Source organism: Pituophis catenifer, unplaced genomic scaffold (genome assembly GCF_029215685.1).
Source record: "Pituophis catenifer annectens isolate HBS135680 unplaced genomic scaffold, rPitCat1.0.hap2 SCAF_8, whole genome shotgun sequence".
NCBI classification, from domain to species: Eukaryota; Metazoa; Chordata; class Lepidosauria; order Squamata; family Colubridae; genus Pituophis; species Pituophis catenifer.
Window position 1 is genome coordinate 602057 of NW_027256888.1, and position 19875 is coordinate 621931.

The 19875-nt window shown below is 42.2% G+C and overlaps 1 protein-coding gene across 1 annotated transcript in view; it reads left to right on the top strand.

Annotated features, from left to right (window-relative positions):
• Positions 1-16343: 16343 nt before the first annotated feature.
• The window catches only part of SLIT2 (slit guidance ligand 2), a 198265-nt gene continuing 194733 nt past the window's right edge, over positions 16344-19875 (top strand). Inside the window, exons 1-3 of the mRNA XM_070948985.1 lie at positions 16344-16507; positions 18311-18382; positions 19431-19502. Coding sequence (XP_070805086.1) covers positions 16344-16507; positions 18311-18382; positions 19431-19502 — 308 coding nt within the window. The remainder of the gene's footprint in view (positions 16508-18310; positions 18383-19430; positions 19503-19875) is intronic.

The following is a 19875-nucleotide window of genomic DNA, read 5'->3' on the forward strand; positions in this document are numbered from 1 at the left end:
CACATTCTTATTACTGAAAATATCTTGGCTGTTTATCTTTGGTTCAGCCCAATAGGTTTTTAAGATGGGTGGATCCATAATTATCACATTTATTATTATTCTACATACTTTTCTCCCCCCCCTTCCTGGAGACTATAGTGACACTTTTGTGGAACAGAAGATCCCTTGTATGCATCTCATTATCAGAGTTCACCACCTCTGAGTCAGGGTTATCAGCCGGAGATCCTTTTCCACTTAGCATAAGGATGTTCCCAGACCAACTCAGGGTGGGTTCTACTTACCTTTACTACCGGTTCTCACTTGGGCCGTGCGCGCATGCACAGATCGTCATTTATGACATCTGGGTGGATGGGTGGAGCCTCCCGCTGATTTTACTACCAGTTCTATAGAATCGGACAGAACTGGGAGCAACCTACTACTGGACCAACTGCACTATGATGATAAAATGATCATAGTCATAAGACTATCAGCCATTGAGACTACAAATCAGTTTTTCTTAACCTTGTCAAGTGTAAGAAGTTAGACTTCAACTCCAGTTTCCGTTGCTGGCTGGGGAATTCTGGGAGTCAAAGTCCAACATCTTAGACTTGCCAAGGTTGGAAAACACTATAGAATTTTGGCACCGAATTGAGCTCCTTCGTGGCAAATTCAAGCTTCCTCTCTCTCTCTCTCTGTGTGTGTTTCCTCTTAATGTGAAAAGGAAACACGTGAAACCATTAGAGATGAGAAGCCTGGCAGGGGGAAAAAAATTATATAAAGGAAGAGAAATGGCAAATAATCACAATTCGAATCAAATCAGACTTCAAGAGCTAAGTACACAAAGCCATCTGCCTGGCTGGGCATCTGTAAGTTTCTCTCCATCCCACACTCAGTAAACAGGAATCTGTTATTAGTTCATACTTGGAGATTTTTTCTGCAAAATGTTGATAAGATTTCATTAAAAGGAATAAAAACTAAGTGACATTTGCACTCAACTGTACCAGTTCATTTCACATGGATAAAGATTTCCTTCAAAATGGAACATCACCTAAGGAAGGGGTGGAAAATCCTATAGGTTGCTCTGTAATTTTACTAATCAGTATTTCAAATGCTTTGTAAATCAGAGGAACTGAACAGCTCTTTGGGGGGAGTATTCTTAGATTAATTGACAGGACTGGAATCTGTCATGTTCTTTGGCCAACGGATGATTATTTGTGACAAGATCCAGATGAGTTTCATAATCTGGCAAACATTTATCTCTAATATATTTAAAAGTGTGTCACTCTTCGCCAAAATTTGCATTTTGTTGTCAAGAATGCTCAGTGTTGTCATTCCAGACACCAAAGTATTTTCAAATTGTTAAAGACGGAATCGGTCTGATTTGGTTCATGATATCCGAAGAAGTAACAATTGTCTCAGCCCCAGCAGGTAAACCAGGCCAAAAAATTGCCTCTTCAGAAGACTAAAATCATTTTTATTGAGACTGGATATAATAAGAGAATCAAGCAAACCTGATTGTGCTTTACCATTTCTTTTTTTACACTCCGGTGAACCAGAGGAGGGGTCTGCCTGTGGCCCCTTCCCCAGGTTTTCAACTCGCTTTGGGCTTAAGCTCTGCTATTCCCCTCGTTGCTTTGGTAACAGGCCTCACCCTACTTCCTCAAGGCCATCTTCCTCTATGTATTGTCTCTAATAAACAGCTTTTGCCATTTTCTGTGGTGGTTCAGAAACCTTTCACACTGTGGGATGCAATAAACAAGCATTTTTATAATCTATACAGCTGTATCATGCCAATTTCAGCTGCTTTTTTAAAAAAAAAGCAATTGAATCCTGTCTCATATGATTAGGAGAACGTCTACAATCTGCTACCAATATTAATACAAATACAAACACGTGTGGGTGTTTTTCTCTTGGGCAAAGTAGTGAAGAGTTGGAAAGGAGTTCAAATCTCTGAAGGCGGCCATTTTTGTGTTAGACTTCCATTAATCCGATGAAATAATTCTAATCCTAGCTCTCCATGTGCCCCCCTCCCATGGCAATTATACCACCATGCTGTGTTGAGTATCTACAGAAGAGTGAACATTCATTCAGAATCTATTGAACTTTATAACTAGTTATCCTCATTTCTCTTTGAATTAGTCTAATGGCCACAGCCCCTCGGGAGCTATAGCAGGAATCTAATTACAGATTCAGCAGTTTCCTTGTTATTTTCTGGAAAAAAGTAAATTAGATCTTTGGTGGCAATGCCTTCCTGCGGTAAGTCAATCTAAAATTTAAATAGATGGGGGGTTTTTTTATAAAAAAAAGAAACAAACATTTTGAAGAAGAAAATCTTATTTCCTGACTGTATGTTCATTTTGTAGTGAAAAGCCAATAAATAATAAATCACCAAAGATTGATAGAAAAGATAAAAGTCAAAACTCACTATTATTAAGAATAAAGTATGCATTTCTTTCTCAATATAGTATATGAGATATCATTACTTGGATAAACTCACCACCCAATATTAAACACATTCCAGAAAAATAATTAAAACAAGAAGTAATTTAATCTTCTGTTTGTTCCTTTGCTTTGGCTTTTCTTTGGTTACCTTTTCCACCCCCTGCATATTATAAACTCTTTGCATTCCTTCATTAGCTTATGTGAGAAGCTGCATTTAAACATTGTCTTTCTTAGCAACACCTCAGGAGTTTGCTCTGTTAAGAGTTTCCCCCTTAATAGAAGTAATAAAAAGCTTTGCTCTCCCTAGTAACTGCATGAGAGCCATCACGAAGGCTAGGTTCGACTTTGTGTCGCCTGAGACCTCAGCTGCTGGTCATGGAGTAAGTAGAATCGCCTCAAGACTCCGTAGGTGGCTGCTCAGGGTAAGAAGGACACTGTTCTGTCCCAGCTACAGATCCCAAAGAACACAGCACACACAAACTCTGAACAAAGCTTAGTTTAATAACTTAGTTTAATAACGCAGTTTTAACAAATGCCGGCTGTTAATAAGCGTTCTTAATAGCCTGCCAGAATTCCACAGATAAGATAGTCAGAGTCTTACTGAAATTGGCAGAAAGCCCAGAAGCAAGGTTGCAGAGAAATCCCAACGCGATGATTAGTGAACTAAAGTTGTTTCCTGCAGCTTGTTGCAAGCTGCATTCTTTCTTAAATAGGCTAAGGGAGTGGCCAATTAGCCCCAAGCCTTACTCTCGAGGAGACCTCCTCGTGAGGAGCCACTCCTGCCTTTTGGCAGTTCTGCGTGCCCATGCACTGAGAAGAGGCTCCTCCTCTTCATCCTCTTCACTTAAAGGAGCCTCTGGAGGTTCTGAAGGCCCTGGCTGAATCCCTGCCTCTGGCATCACATCTTCTTCAGACTCCTTGCTGTCCGACTCGAGCGCTGGCTGCACAGGCTGCTGGCGCAGCACCACACCAACCTCCACGTCGTCGGGATTAGCAACAATCCGCGCAGGCCGCAAGCGGGCCACAACAGACACAAGGATCTCCATGTTATGCAATGCTGCCCATTTTGTCTTTGTGCACTTTTGAACCGAACCTCTATGAACAACAAAAGGAGAAGAGTCCCTCTGGATCAAAATTAAATTGATCGCAAGGTTCAACCTTCAACTATAAATTTTTTTAGTCAGTTAGAGTAAAACAAGTAAAAATTAAAATACGCAAGAGTGGAAAGCGAAGCAATTAACCCAGATTTTCACCATCCAGTAGAGGTGGACAGAACTGGACACCCTGGAAGAAGAGAACCTAGCAATGTTCACGTGAGATCAGTGGCAAGTAGAAGGGAGCCATGGAGCCTTCAAGGTAGACCAGACCAGGAAAGCAAAAGATATGCAGGCCAAGATTACTATTATGTTAAAGTTATACCAGGGAATCTTGAAAGTCTCTCTGTTCTTCCACTCCTTCCTCTGTTTATGATCATGAGAACCAGGAAGCAAGGTCTCCAAGTGATTCCTCTGCTACCAGAAGAAAATAAAAGAGAGGTCCTGTCAGGAAACAAAAGTTCCGTGAGGAGCAAAAGTCTGCTTTTCCCTGCTTTTGAGTAGAAGCAGTACATACATAAACAAATACATCTGTGTATGGGCGAGAGGCAGAGAGAGAAAATACACAAAATATGCAATATTTTTTATAATCTCAGATGCATAAAAGAGAAGAAAAGCAAGCTGTCAGATCTAATTACAGCTGGTGAGCACCCCAGCCATCGTCATGCTTCATATAGGAAGTGTAGCTGACATCTCAATTGTAATTTTATGGAGTCCTGTCATCCTAGTCTAACTTCTTAAAGTACCTTGAAAATCGCTTTATCGCATTTTCCAGAGTTCCCCTTTGAATAGTTTGTAGCGCAGTATCCAGCCTTTCAGGACAAAACAGGACAACTGCGTTCCAATGAGGAAAAGTATCAGAAGAAAGATGTTCAAGGACAAGAGAACAGAGGATTCAGATGAACATTATCAAGCTTTGCATTAGGGGGATATGGAAAGAAAGAAAGAAAGAAAGAAAGAAAGGAAGGAAGGAAGGAAGGAAGGAAGGAAGGAAGGAAGGAAGGAAGGAAGAAAGAAAGAAAGAAAGAAAGAAAGAAAGAAAGAAAGAAAGAAAGAAAGAAAGGTAGCAATAGCATTGCATTGAATTGAAAAACATGGCTGATATATCTATTTCAAATGCTGTTTTATTGCAAGCAGTAAAAACAAACTCAAGTTTTCTCTAAACAGATAAAAGAGATTTTTTGACTACGTGGCCTGTCATCTTTTGCTTCAAACTACAGAACAAACATTCCTTATGAGTAGGAATGTTCAGGTGACCCTCAGGACACAGATAAACCTCCAAGAGGCCTCAACGACCCTCAAAAAGGATGCAAATGACCAGCTGTCTGCAAGGAGTATAAACCCTTCCATTCCTCACCATCCAGTCAGAGCTGAAGAAGCTTCTGGGATGAGAAGCGAACCGTAGAATAAGGAAGCTCAGTGGTCTCTTGAAAAAGCACCTCTGGGACAACCATGACCTGGATGACAGAGAACCTCCATAGATGACCAGAAGAACAATAACGATTTGGGTTGAAAGATCCTGACCATTGCTATGTTCTGGGGTGGACAGGGATAGTTCTTTGACAGCTTTGAATCCGAAAGCATCCGAGTTTACAAGACTATCATCCCTTGCTCTCTTCTTATGGACAGGGATGGGAGGGGATCGAACGCTTATTTAGCATGCAGCATCCAGCTCAAAAGCTGCTATTATATACCAGAAACATCAGCTGCTTGCACCAGAAGCAATTTGTAATTAATTGAAAAATTGATTTAATTACGGGGGGTGGGGAATCTAAAAGGCTCTGCCAATTGCTACCCCTTTAGGAAACGATCTGATCTGTCTGATGTTAGATTTTCCAAAAGGGATAAAAGCAGTCAGAATATTTTGCTTGATACAGTTAATTTTAGCTAAGGAGTTGAATAGCAGCTCGTTCTGTTTAAGCTGAATTAATATGCAGATGAAACAGGGAGCAGCAGGGTGAAAAATAAACCCTAATGTAATGAATAATATGGTCGGAGGTATGGAGTTGGGTGGTTTAGAAATTTGAATGAATGAATGAATGAATAAATGAATGAATGGATAAGTAAGTAAATAAGTAAGTAGGTTTTTCAGGAAGGGAGGAAAAAAAGTAATTGATCTGTTACAATACAAGTTTAATAAATGAAGCTGATTTCTGGATGCTCAAGATAGCTATACAATTGTTCACTTTGCCAACATAAATATGCCCAACAATGTAATGGCATTCCTATATCTTTTTATTCTGTGTTTCTAAATCAGCCAATATTAGTAAGACATTCACTTTTGTTAAAATTCTGCAACATTTTTATCACAAACTGGGAAACGCTACAGAATGCTGAAAGACTTTAATTTGTTGCTTTAATTTATATGCCGCCCTTCTCCGGAGACTCCGGGCGGCTTACAAGGCGTTAAGCAATAGCCTTCATACTTTTGTATATTTATACAAAGTCAGCTTATTGCCCCCACAATCTGGGTCCTCATTTCACCTACCTTTGAAAGGATGGAAGGCTGAGTCAACCTTGAGCCTGGTGAGATTTGAACTTGCAGTAATTGCAAGCAGCAGATGTTAATAACAGTGCTTTAGTCCATTGTACTACAGGCTCTTTGTCTTCCTGGCAGTCAGCTCAGATGTAGACCCCAAATTTTTCTTCTGGGCTGTTTTATTGATGGTGCCCACAGTTTGAAGAACCTCAACAGTAGCTAGTTGTAGGGAAGAAACAGCAGAGATATTACACTATACTCCTCTTAATTACTTCTCCAGTCACAGGGAAAAGCAGCTTGCTGTACTCAAATCCCCACTTTTCCTAAGAAATCCTAACATTAAAATATGCATTAATACTGAAAGAATGAATGTGGCAATTCTCAAAGAATAAACCCTCACACTCTGGCATTTTAAGCGTATTGTGAAACTTACATTAACATCTGCTCTAAGTGCTAATTGGCATTTCCTCTCTGCTTCTTACCTTTTTAATGGGCGCCTGATTCATACATCTCAAAAGCAAGGGTATTTATAACTCCAGAATAGTATGTAATCTTTATGTGCATGTGAACATAGAGTTGCTTGCTGCTCATAGGCCATTAGAGTTAGGGCAGTGGTCTCCAACCTTTCCAGCTTGGCAGCCTAGTCCAGTGTGTGTGTGTGTGACAGAGAGAGAGAGAGAGAGACAGAGAGAGAGAGAGACAGAGAGAGGCATACTGAGTAGACAACACTGGGTCCCTTGGCCAAGAGACGGAGATGAGCACCAGGTCCTGGTCGGACATGACTGGACAGGGAAAAATTTACCTTTTACAGTAGGGTTAGATATTATCTAACTGTATAATGAACTCAGTCAACAAGTGTGCATCTAACATGTTGCCTTGTTAGGAGAACTTCCTGTGCCAATGAAGAGGATCAAGCTTTTCTCTCACCCAAACCTTCTTGAATGTTGATTCCTATGGAGGGATTCAGGAAGAGATGGGAGGTTTCTTCTGAGTGGTAGAACATCCTTTCCATGACTATAAGTGCCCAACTTGAAAAACCAGGAAAGTATCTGGAGCACCCAACTAAACCTCTTCCCTGAAAAGAATGGCTGGTTGAGAGAAAAGATAGCCACAGATGAATTTACTGTCACTTTGCTCCCAATATTGATTTCATGGTGCCAACCACAAGCTATTGTTGGTATATTTCAACCCAGAAAAAAAGGCCAGTTCTACACTCAGAAATAGCATTTTTTCCTTTGCTTCTGGTCTGCTCGGATTTTGTATTCCAGTACATGTGGACATTTTGGGGGTTGGTGATTGGAGAACCATGGGTCTTTTCAAGGTGACTTGAGGGGGGCGAGAAAGATCTAACCTGACTTGACTTGCTGGAACTGTCTGCCTTTTGTCTCTGCCTGCCCCTTCCTTTGGGTCTTGGCTGAAGGGTGTCCCAAGAACAATTCTGCTACATGCTTCACTTCACCACTATACTAAGGGAGGCTCCACCGGCATGGACAGCCCTCCACTCTATCTCTATAATTTGAGCAAGGGACTTTATTGTCCCTCCAATAAAGTTGGATAATCAGATGCCACCTAGATATCTGCTGAAATTGCAACACTTTTGCTAAACCTCATATCATCACTATGTCTCTTCTACTCCGACTCCTGAGTAGGACAACCATTTTGCTCTGCTGAGCACCCGTATCCTACGTTCTCCAACAATTCTCCTCCTTAATCTAGAGAGCCGTATTTCCATAGGCGAGGTGGGGTTTTTTTACACACCACACAAGAATGGAAAAATTTGGCTTAAGCAAGATAAAACAGGAGTTCCTCTCTTTCTCTTAATCTGCGATAGGTGAAAAATGGCCTACCACCAGCAGCTGCCAAATGCATGAGAGCAAACATGGCTGTTTTTGAGGGTTTAGTTTCGAAGTTAGACCATAATACACTCTGTCACCAAACTTAGCTGGGTTGGTTGGATGTTGTTCTCCATGTTCTGATTTTTCTTTTCACATTCCACTGTAAATGGCTTTGTGACTCGGTTGCCCTTTTCAAGTGCGCCCAACCTCCCCAGTAAAAACAGCGGGGACCAGTAATACTCCTGCTGCGTATGGCTCTAGAGTGGGGTGGGTGGGGTGATGGGGCAGAGAAGGACTGGAAGGAAGGAAGCTGTTGTCCCCATGATGGGTCAGAAGAAAGCTGGCCTCTCATGCTTCTCTGGGAAGGTAGTGCTGCTTTCTATTTCTATTTCTACTGCTTTATAAGGCCTTGGTAAGACCATACTTGAATACTGCATCCAGTTTTGGTCACCACGATATAAAAAAGATATTGAGACTCTAGAAAGAATGCAGAGAAGAGCAAAAAAAAAAAAAAAAGGTGATTAGAGTACTGGAGAATAAAACATACGATTACAGGAATTGGGTATGTCCAGTTTAATGAAAAGAAGGCGTAGGGGAGACATGATAGCAGGCTTCCAATATTTGAGGGGCTGCCACAAAGAAGAGGAGGGGGTCAACCTATTCTCCAGAGCATCTGAAGGCAGGACAAGAAATAACAGATGGAAACTAATCAAGTAGAACTAAGGAGGGATTTCGTGACAGTGAGAACAATCCACCAGTGGAACAGAAGTTGCCTCCAGAAGTTGTGGGGGCTCCATCACTGGAAACATTTAAGAAGAGATTGGACAACCATTTGTCTGAAATGGTATAGCAGGGGGTTGGACTCGGAGACTTCCAAGCTCCTTTCTAACTCTAGATGATGATGTCTGGACAATACGGAACTGCAAAGATGCAGGTTTTGTTGTGAGTTACATTACAAGGTATTCACTATGTCTTGTCTACTTTGCTGGGTAGAAGTTGGGAAGCAAAGTAAAAAGAAATAATACCAACATAACATAATTTGCTTACTGTCATTAGGTCTTTTCTCCTCTTGCAAAATAAATAAATGAAAATCTCGGAATATTCCCTAATCCAAAAATCACTTTTCACAAGTGATTCCACCCACCCCAAAAGTGATGCAAACTAGATTAAAACAGATCTGTTATTCTTATTGGCATTTCCTTTTGAAATAACAGTAATCTTCAAGCACCTACACTGTAAATTCTGCGTTCTTGCCCTATTAACATTTAGCACACATAAAATGGAGCAACCTCCCCCATTTATTATTTATTCAGAGTACTCTCAGCTTTCAGCCTATTTTGTGTTCAGGAAGAGAGACTGCTTTGCTATTTTCACCTTCGGCTAAAGCGAATGGCACCATTATTAAAACCCAAAACAGAAAATGTAGGAGGCTTTTATTGGCTGTTTTGAGATACGACCTTATCCAAGCAAGGGGCTCAGAGGTCTTTCTCCTGTTGTTACTTAGGCCTCTGATAGAAACTGCATTTTTGGGAGGAAGAAATAGAGAGTCCTGGCAGCAATTCCAGATATTATACATTATTAAAGCATATTCACTTTCCTTTTACACAACTTGTTTTTTTAATGTCCAAGAAAACTACTAAAATAGGTTAAAAGCATTTCTAACAAAATAATAATGACTGTTCCATTGTCCGAACAATGCACCCACTACAGCCAACAGGTAAAATAACTCCTTAACTTGACAATAGCAGTTACAAACATTGAAGAGGTTTCCAGAACAAATGTCCTTGAAAGTATGGTGGAACAGTAGCAGAATGGATCTCCTGGGGCAGATTACATCTTACATAATTTCTTAATGAAGTTTCTTTTCCTACTCATTATCTATAATTAGGATTTCTAGATAAACTAAGAAACTTAGATGTACATGACACACAGCTCGTGATTTTCTTCCTTTCTAGTGTTGTATATTTTAAAAAAAAAGACTTAAAAAGGAAGATGAAAAAAGTATGCTTTGCAATGGTGACATTTGAAGGCATATTGTGTCCAAGGAAGAAGAGTCATAGGATCATGTTTTAAAACTGCTTCTTTTATTGTTTCCAATTGTCCCTCTACTCTCATAACAAGAACAAATCATGATCATTTAGTATACGTCTTTCAAAACACACACAAAAACTCATTCTTTCCATTCTCTCATTTTCATGGCTTTCTCTTGTTAACATGTTCAATTTGTTAACTCTTGTGGGTCTTAAGTGTAATTGTCTCTCCGTGTGCTTTTAATTCCCGTCTTCTTCCTACAGGTCGCATGTATATCTTGATTTTAAAAAAAAAATATCATAGGACAAATTATAAAAGAACATCATTGAATTTGTAATGTTTTGTTTCCAGGCTTATGGGTAGAACGTAAGAACAAGAGCAACCACAGTCTGCAAGTTGTTATTGTCAAAAACAGCCAATACTGCACTACAATTTCAACTTATCCCAATTCAAACCTGTCCAATTAACATTTCTGTATTTTCCCAGGAGCCGACGGGTATATATTTTAGTTATTGCTCAATATATCAAAATGGGGGCACTCAGCCCTTGGGCTACAGGCCTCTCCTCACCTCCCCCTCTTCCCATCACTCGCTTTTAAATTTTTCCTTTGCTGTCATCTCTTTCTGCAGCTGCCAGAAGCTGTAAGTTCTCTTTTCTTCCCGACTTCCCTGGGCGGCAGGTGCAAAACCCACCAGCGATCATTCAGCCACTCAAGAAGTGAAAATCAGATTGACTATGACAGAAGAAAATCTACTGTACTCTAAATGTAGCTGGGAAGGTAGAATCAGCTGCCTTGCAATGGATCGGGCACAAGTGTGATTTATGTGTTCAGCTGCACGCTTGTGATCAACGGGTAACGGTTGTTCCCAAACGGTGATCGATGGTTGTGTTTCCAAATCTGTAAAGTTGTTCGTAGCTTGTCAGGAGAACATGTGCCACTAAACTGCCTCTGATGGAACACCTGATGCTTTTGATTAGGCTGATGAAGAAATTCCAGTCTTCCTGTGGTGCTTCTTTTCTTTTGTTCATGACATTCCTAAAGCAAAAATCCTGAGTGATGTGTAGAACAGTCATTTTGAGATGTATTTTTATGAAAAGTGCTTACCGTCCTGATGTTCAGGAATTATGTCAAAGATATGAAGAACAGTTGCAGGAATTAGGTATGTCCAGTCTAGAGAAAAGAAGAATTAGGGGTGACATGATAGCAGGGTTTCCGTATCTCAGGGGCTACCAGAAAGAAGTGGGGGTCAACCTATTCTCCAAAGCACCAGAAGGCAGGACAAGAAGCAAAGGATGGAAACTTATCAAGGAGAGAAACAACCTGGAAACTTCTTAACAGTGAGAACAATTAATCAGTGGAACAGAAGTTGCCTCCAGAAGTGGTGGGTGCCCCATCACTGGAGGATTTTAAGAAGAGACTGGGCAGCCACTTGTCTGAAATTATATTGAGCAGGAGGGTGGATTAGAAGACCTCCAAGGTCCCTTCCAGTTCTGTTCTGATTGATTGTCTGGCTTCCTCGTTATTAAAGATACACTAAAGATTGGTTTGGTACAAGATTAATTTAGGGGCCCTCTGCTTTGCCTCCTTTTAATATGTGCTGGGTGGCCAAGGGCTGGACACAACTGCATTGGCCAGGGTCTGCACTGTCAATTCTGGTGCCTGATGATTGTTTTAGAATGAACTCCTCCTTCTCAGTTTAAATCCTTGTTGGTCTAAATGATTTTGCTTTGAAAAGTAAAATATTTTATCTAGAAAAAAGCCTCCAAGTTGAATCCACACCTTCTTTTTATCTTTTGTTCTAGTTTAGTAGTTGTTCTGCCTCTGAGCATTAAATGCATACAGTTAGTCCTTGACTTATGACCGGTCACTTAGTTAAGACAAACCCGGCCCCAGGATTAGTCACAACCCAGTTCCAAAGTTAAGAGTCGGACTTGCCTCCCAAGGTCATGTGACCACGTCAGGCACTCAGCGGCTAGCCTGCAATTATGGTGGTTTGCAGGGTCTCGTGGGCCTGTGATCACGTTTTGTGATTTTTTTTGATGAAAACCTGCATTAATGTGAACCTGCATCTGAAGCTTCAAATTAACTGATTTATTGCTAAAAGCCAAGGCACAAGAATCTTCTCAACTAATGGTCAGCACCTGGTGAGCGTTAGATAAGGGTCAACAGAATTCAAGGGAGGTTAGCACACTTGTGGCTACGTAGGGATTCTAGGCTGATGCCTCATTTAACTCCTCCCCCTGCCTCTGACAGTCTGTTATTTTGCTTTACAACCACAGTCTTCACTTAATTGCCACAAAAAGGTGGTAAAATTAGACCAGTCAAACGGGCAACGAGCTTTACGACCATTATGGCTTACAACTGTAATGAGGTTGTGATACAAGGCTCCATCATGGTTATAAATTGAGGACTACTTTATCCACAGTTCCAGATGTACAGCATATAGCCCAATTATTTGGGGCATCGGTCCTAGCTAGCCCAGTTAACAATTAGAATTAGAGGAAGGCAAGATATCAGGGTTTCAATATAGAGTCTGAATTGTATGAATTTCTGACTTAATTGATTCCCAATTAAGGTGGATAATTAAGGAACCTTGTGGGATATTGCTAACTAAAATCTTGAGCAAACTGGCTGTTTCTAATTCTACTTGTTTAAATTCCTACAAAATACATTTTTAAAACTCTAATTCATTCTGTCAACCTAGCACTGCCAACAGAAAGGCTGAAGAAGGAACTAATGGACAGTTATATTCCAGATAGCGCCTAAAAAGACTTGAGCAGGTTAGTCTAAATAATTCTGTAAATTGCGCTTCCTAGCAATAGCAATAGCACTTAGACTTATATACCGCTTCACAGCCTTCTCTAAGCGGTTTACAGAGTCAGCCTATTACCCCTAACAATCTGGCTCCTCATTTTACCGACCTCAGAAGGATGGAAGGCTGAGTCAACCCTGAGATGGTCAGGATCGAACTCCTGGCAGTTGGCAGAGTTAGCCTGCAATACTGCATTCCAACCACTGCGCCAACCAGGGCTTCATGGTAACATTATTGTAGGAGATGACCAGGCTAAGCCCGAGGAAGGGGTCAAATCAGTGGTGGGATTCAGCCAGTTGGCACCACTTCGGGAGAACCGGTTGTTAACTTTCTGAGCAGTTTGGCAAAGTGGTCGTTGGAAGAAATCATTAGGGCAGAGAACCGGTTGTTGAATGGGTCAAATGTATTATAAGTTCACGAGTCCCTGCGCACCCACAAGAGATCCAAGTTAAGTCGACCTTGAATGCCCCTCTTATCTCCCGCTCATTTCCCTTGACTGTTAGTTGGCCAGATTCTGGTAGAGAGCTTAAGCTTGCAATACTTTTTTATACTTATTTGAGCTGCCTGAATCTCCTGATTACCCCAGCGCTTGACAATTATTATGGAACTCATGTCATAATAATTGTCAAGCGTCAGGGAAATACTTGATATCTAAGGAGCCAACTTTCCAGCCTGAGTTGCTTTTGCTTCCTACTTTTTATCTCTGTGCTGTTGATCCCAAAAGAGAACTGCATTTAATTCTGTTTTAATGTATTTTAATATTTGTATTGTGTGTTTTTAATTTTGGCTGTTCACCGCCCCGAGTCCTTCGGGAGAGGGGGCGGTATAAAAATTTAATAAATAAATAAATAAATAAATAAATAAATGACTGATACCATGATTGAGAAATGCAACAAAAGACCTTAGTGCCTTCCGCCGTGCCCTTAAAACCCACTTTTTCCAGCAAGCCGGGCTGGCTTAAGAAGAAATTTTAAATGTTTTAATTGGTTTGTATTTTTAATTTTGGGCCAAATTTATATATATTTTAATTGTTTTTTAATATTTGTATTTCATGTTTTTTTTTTTAATTCTGGCTGTACACCGCCCTGAGTCCTCAGGGAGAAGGGCGGTATATAAATTTAAAAATAAATAAATAAATAAATAAATAAATAAACAAGCAGAATATCTGGGAGATGCATCTTTTTGCAAGACCTCTTGCCGCATCTGCATTATGAGAAGTGTTCGGAAAACCATTTGCCGAAATTCCAATGTCTATTCTGAGAAGAGTAAAACCCTGCCCTGCCTTTTTTGTCTCATTATGCGCTACATCCCAGGCTTTTCAGAGATTTGAACTCATCATAGCAAAGAAAGGGTTAACCAAACGGAAAGACAGATAGCGCAGGGATTTAGGGAGGTGTATTTGGAGGATGTCCCATCTTCACCTCCCAAGGATCCTTCTCTGGCAAACTTCCATATGAAATGTTGTTTCTACAGCTATAGCAATATAATTATCGGGCCTCTGAATATGTGTCACTGTTTATTCCCATCGCTCAGGATCAGAATCTCCATTGTGAGCCTCACAATATATATATATATATAAAAATGAAACATACCTTTTTGCCGATTAAAGTCAATGTCTTCTCATTTATGCCGGAAAGTGTAACGTGCATATAAAGTCTTGGAAAGGGGGCATTTGTGATTCTGATCAGAGTGGCAGAAATAGTACAGAATAAAGGAGCGTCAGATAAACACTACAATCCCAAGGGCATTTAAAATTCAAAGTCCAATGAAGAAATGCTGATTGAAATTGAAAGGTACAGAATTATCTATCCTCGTAAGATCCTTTGAATGAGTTTCATCTCTAAGATCTGCAGATTAAAAAAAAAAAGTTTATTACAAGGACATAGGCATTGCATATTTTATGGCACCACTTCCAAAAAAGTTACAGAATTTTGTCCTTCAATCAATCATCAATAAAAAGTTACAACAGTTAGAGAGGCATAACCAACCAACCTCAACAAGCCACGAGCTGCAATTTCAAATACTCCGGACAGAACGGTAGGCTTAAGTGTGTTTATTTTCCAACAGCATAATTTAGAGACTATGGTTTTAAAATAATTGCTACCTGTGTAATGAGATAGTTATGGATCAGAAGAATCTAGTCTATTAAGAGATTCCTGTATAATTAACTCAAATAACTAATTTTATAACTATATACAAATTGTTACAGAAATCCATTTTCTTTTCATTATTGAATATGGAACTCGTTGGGACGTTATGTTTTACTAATTAAAACATAAAATGATGGCACTGCAGCTGCCTGCCGTGGTTGTACTTTCAGATTTGACAGGCATCTTTTGTCTCCTGGTGACTCTGCCTCAAAATGTTGTGAAAACAGCCAGAGATCTTCTCAAGATAAAAAAATGAAAAAAGAAAGAAAGAAAAAAAGAAAAAAGAAAAAAGAAAAAAGAAAAAGAGGTTGCGGAAGTCACCACAAAAGTCTTTAACTTTTTCTTTATTAGAAAAAGTTACAGACTGGCAACATCATGGTAAGAAGGCGCAAAATAAGTTCCATGCTTTAAATCCAGCCATAATTAGAAATGAGTTCTGTTTTCTTATGACGGTTCCAGAGGGTTCCTTAAGCTCCACTTACAAAATCAAGGTTAGTGAAGGAGGGGCGGGGGGGGGGCAGCGCTCTCTCGGGCAGCTTCATCCCGCTCGGAGGAATCCATTCAGCCCAACGGGGAGTCTTCTTGCCCCGCCTGAAGGAGGACTCCGCTTGGCAGGCCGGACGACCGCGGGGCCCCCGGAGCCCCCAAGGAAGGCGGGGCCGGGAACGACGGCAGTCCGGGCGGGCAGAGGAGGCGGCGGCGGCGGCTCGCCCCCCTTCGCCCTTCCGGCCGGTCCCCTTTCGCGTCCGCCGCGCGTCTCCCGGCCGGAGAAGAGCGCTCGCCGAGCCGCGGGACGTCCGGAGCCGCAGCGCGGCGGACGGAGGAGGGCGAGTGCCCGCCGAGGAGCCTCCCGGAGGGCAGCGCCGCACCTGCCCGCCCTCCGCTCACCTGAGGCGCCGGCGAGCAGCGGCGAGGGGCGGGTGGGCGGGTCCGGTCCGCCCCTCGGCCCTCCCCCTCCCGCTGGCCGAGCGGCGTGGGCGGGGCTTGCGGGCGCTGGGCGGGGCCTCACCTGCCGGGACCGGCTCGGCCGCTGCGCGGGGGCTGCGCGAGGGGGGGCTGCGGGCAGAGGGGCGGCCGAGGCGGGCACGGACGGGGCGCTCGCTGCCGGGGCTGCTCCGGCGCCACGATGCGGCTCGTGCGGCTGCTGCGGCTGCCGGCGCCGGCCGCGTGAGGAGGAGGAGAGGAGGAGGAGGAGGAGGAGGAGGAGGCTGCTCCGCCCGGGAGCCGCGCCGCTGCTCGGAGGGTCGCAATGCAGTGCGGGGCGGGCGGCGGGCAGACGGGGCTGCTGCGAGCGGCGCGGCGGGGCTCCGGCCGCGGCGGCGTCTAGCCGGGAAGTGGTTCCGCACCGGCGGCTGAGGAGGGCGCGAGCCCAGAGCGAGGCGGCTTTTCTCGGGCGGCGGCGGCGGCGGCGCCGCATCCCTCGCCAGCCCTCGGGGACGCCGCGGGACGACGACGACGACGACGAGGAGGAGGAGGAGGAGGAGGCGGGCGGGCGGGCGGAGGGGCGCCGCGCCGACACCATGAAGTTGCTGCCGGCTTTGCTGCTGCTGCTGCTGCTCCGGCCGGGCCACGGGGGCGCCCAGCCCTGCCCGCCGCTCTGCTCCTGCTCCGGCCCCAGCGTGGACTGCCACGGGCTGGCCCTGCGCACCGTCCCCAGGAACCTGCCCCGCCACGCCGAGAGGCTGTAAGTGGCCCCGGGGGGCGGGGGGGGTCCCGGGAGAGGGCAAGGGGGCTCGCGCTCTCTCTCACACCGCCCCCCCGCAGAGAGCAGGCTCTATTTTACCCCCCTCCCCTCCCCTCCCCTCCCCTCCCGCAGCCTCTGAAGCGCGGCGGTTCCTTGCGGGCAGCGAGCGAAGCGCTCTGGGCAGCCCCTGCCTGCCTTCCATCCATCCATCCTTCCTTCACTGCCCCTCCTGCCCGCTGCAGCTCCGCTCGGGGCTCCCCGGAGGAAGGCAGCGGGCCCCCACTCCGTTGCCCCTCGCCCCCCAAAGGAAGCCCCCAGGTGAGCTGGAGCCCCATTTCCGCCTTGGCCACTTGCATGAAAAGACGGCTCCCTTTGCCCGGCCCAATCAACCCGATGGGGACCTTCTCTCGGGAGGGCCATTGGGAAGCCTTCAGTCTGGCAGGAGAAAAAGCCCAGCCCTGCCTTGAAGAGCACTTCATACTGTCGGTCACCCTCAGCATCTCACCGCCCCCAGGAGGCCTTGGCCGGAGGGAAAATGGCAAAGGGGCTTCTTCAAAATCAGCGGCAATTCTTTCTTAACACTAATCTAGAGGTGCTGCTGGTTGGCTTGGACGCGCAGAGGGGCTGTTTTCAGAAGAGCCTTAAGAGATCTAGCTAAAATATTAAATTGTTTTAGGATTCGTCGCTGCTCCAACTCTGTCCCAACAAAGTTTATGATTCCAAATTGAGAGGAAACATTGAGAAAAGATTATCTGGAATCCACACTGAAAAATTCTGCTGTTACATTGTGAAAAGCACGCTGAGTGCTACTTAAAACAGGTTCTGTTGCTTTTGCGGATTTTTATTTAAGCGGTTGGGAAAAAATTGGAAATAGGTGAAAAATGGTTTTTCAGGGAGTGAGAGGGAAAACCTAAAAGTGACTCATAAACTCTGGTGAAAAAAAAAAAATCTCTCCCTGTGTGGATCGTTTGTGGCTTGTACAGTACCAACTCCCCTTAAAGGAGTGTGCTAATTATTCCATTTCCTTTTCTTAAACAATATTCCATAAATTTCAAGATTGCTTTCCATATAAAGTTATTTCTCAATAATATACCCCAAAGGATAGGACCATTTCATTTATTACAGACAAAATGAAATTTTGCCCACAAAAGAAAAACTTTTCCCTGATTGTTCAATTCTGTTTGTATATTACAGTGGCTGCAAATTTTCTAAGACTTAACTTGGGCAGCCTTTTTAACAAAAGTTCATTGTTATTAAAACTGTGTCATTTTACCTCCATCAGTAGAAGTATTATTTTAACAGTGTAGGTGTTTATATATATATACTGTACAGGAGAAAACTCAGTATATATCACGGTTAGATATCCTGACACATGATTGAAACTCTTCTGTTTTCTCTATATCCTGAAATTGTCTTTCCCACTCCTATCGGTACAAATGTCTCTTGATTTTTTTAGTGTGTTACATAATCACCAGGCTATTCCTGTAAGAAAACAACTTCCTATAGAAACAAATAAATGTTAATAATCGTAACAATTCATGTCATGAGAAGCCAAATTATTGAAAATAGTCCTTGGAATTACTACTTTTCAGTAAACAGGAGCAAAGCGAAATTTATCCGATTACATTTTGGTTTTTTTTTAGAGAATTGCAACTTAAATTTTTCATGAATGTTCGCAAAAATTAGCATAAGTACTAATCTTCAGTTATGCCACAAACCAAATTTCTAGCTTATTAGAAACATTAAGAAGCCTGGCTTATGTTTATGGGGTGTCTAATTTTACTGCTGATATGTTTTTCTTAGGGATCTTAATGGAAATAATATCACAAGGATCACAAAAACGGATTTTGCTGGTCTAAGACATCTTCGTGTTCTGTAAGTTTTTCTTGAATTTTATTACTGAACTTCAGTCCTATGCAAAATAGTTTTTTCAATGAATAGGACTCTTTTTAAAAATTAATTAACGTCTCAAATAACAACAGCTATATTGTAAAAGAAAAAGCAGTTGTAAGAAAAGTTTGGAAGACTGCCATAATAGAAGTCTGGATTGTAACCACTTGTGATTTCATATTACTCCTTGTAGTTATAAATATATGTGAAATTTCAAAAATGAACGTGCTTTAGCAATTCACATGGAACAGAATATTTTGCAATCAGAAAGTATTTTTTTAAATACGTTTTGCATTTGGGATAACCTAATTAAGTAAATAAATTTAAGATGATGAAATTCAGCAAAGAGTAGCCATAGATCGTTTTCTGGTTCAAATTAAATTTTTAACTAGTTATTGAGCTCTTGAAAAACTCCTGCTTTAGGTGATACATTTGGTGGTGGAGGGAGGTTGTGTCTGTGTTGGGATTGTGTCTGTGTATATGTGATCATTTGTGAAGAGTAATTCTACAGGGCTTAAGTGGAACTAATTTGTCCAATTTTAATCCATCCTTCTGTGAGTGAAAAGTTTCAAACTTTGGAGAGACATCGTTCCTGTGACTCTTCCGTTGTAAAATAAAACATGCTTTGTGTTCTTACAATGTACTTTCATTAAAGAGGAGCTTCATAGATTTGGCTCGGTACATATTTCTACATTTTGTCGTTAAACAGTACCTTTGCCTTTTTGTAGTTAAGACATATATTTTCCTCACCTCTGACCCCTGAATTTCTTAAACAGGCTTAAGGTCTCTCTCTCTCTCTCCCTCTCTTTCTCTTTTAAAAGAATGGAGAGTTTGGTTTCTCTCTAACTGACACGGCAATATCATGTGACAGGCTTAACACATTAAATTGGATGGAAAGTTAAGAATAGAGTGAGAATTGCAGAGTTAATAAGGAGAGGTGACTGTAAGAGTATCCACTGCCAAGTATTGTAATAATTGGTGCTAATCACTGTTTGATTGCTGGAGTTTCAGAGCATTTTATTCTGCGTTTCAGTCAACTCATGGAAAACAAGATTACTACAATTGAGAGAGGAGCATTTCAAGACTTAAAAGAGTTGGAGAGACTGTAAGTTTTTTTAAAAATTAATTTTAAATATAGAGAGCAAGTTGATGTTGCTTCCTTCTTTCCCTTTTTTGCTTCTCTGGTTAATCCACACGGATTATTTATTGAAAAAAAACAGTGCAGTGTAATGTTTTCTTGCCAGCAAGTATGGCTGTAAATGTGAATTCCATTCTTTGGAAGAAAAATATATATTTGTAAGAGACACTTGGGGGTTTGACTTGCAAACCATCAAAAGGCACGAAAACAATTTTTCTGCAGAAATTACTTCTGTTAAATGGCGTAATCTAACCATAGTATATGTTGATATACCCTGTGGCTTTGTTTATTCGGGTCAGAAGCCTCCTAATTAAAATATGGCATACTATATAACATACAA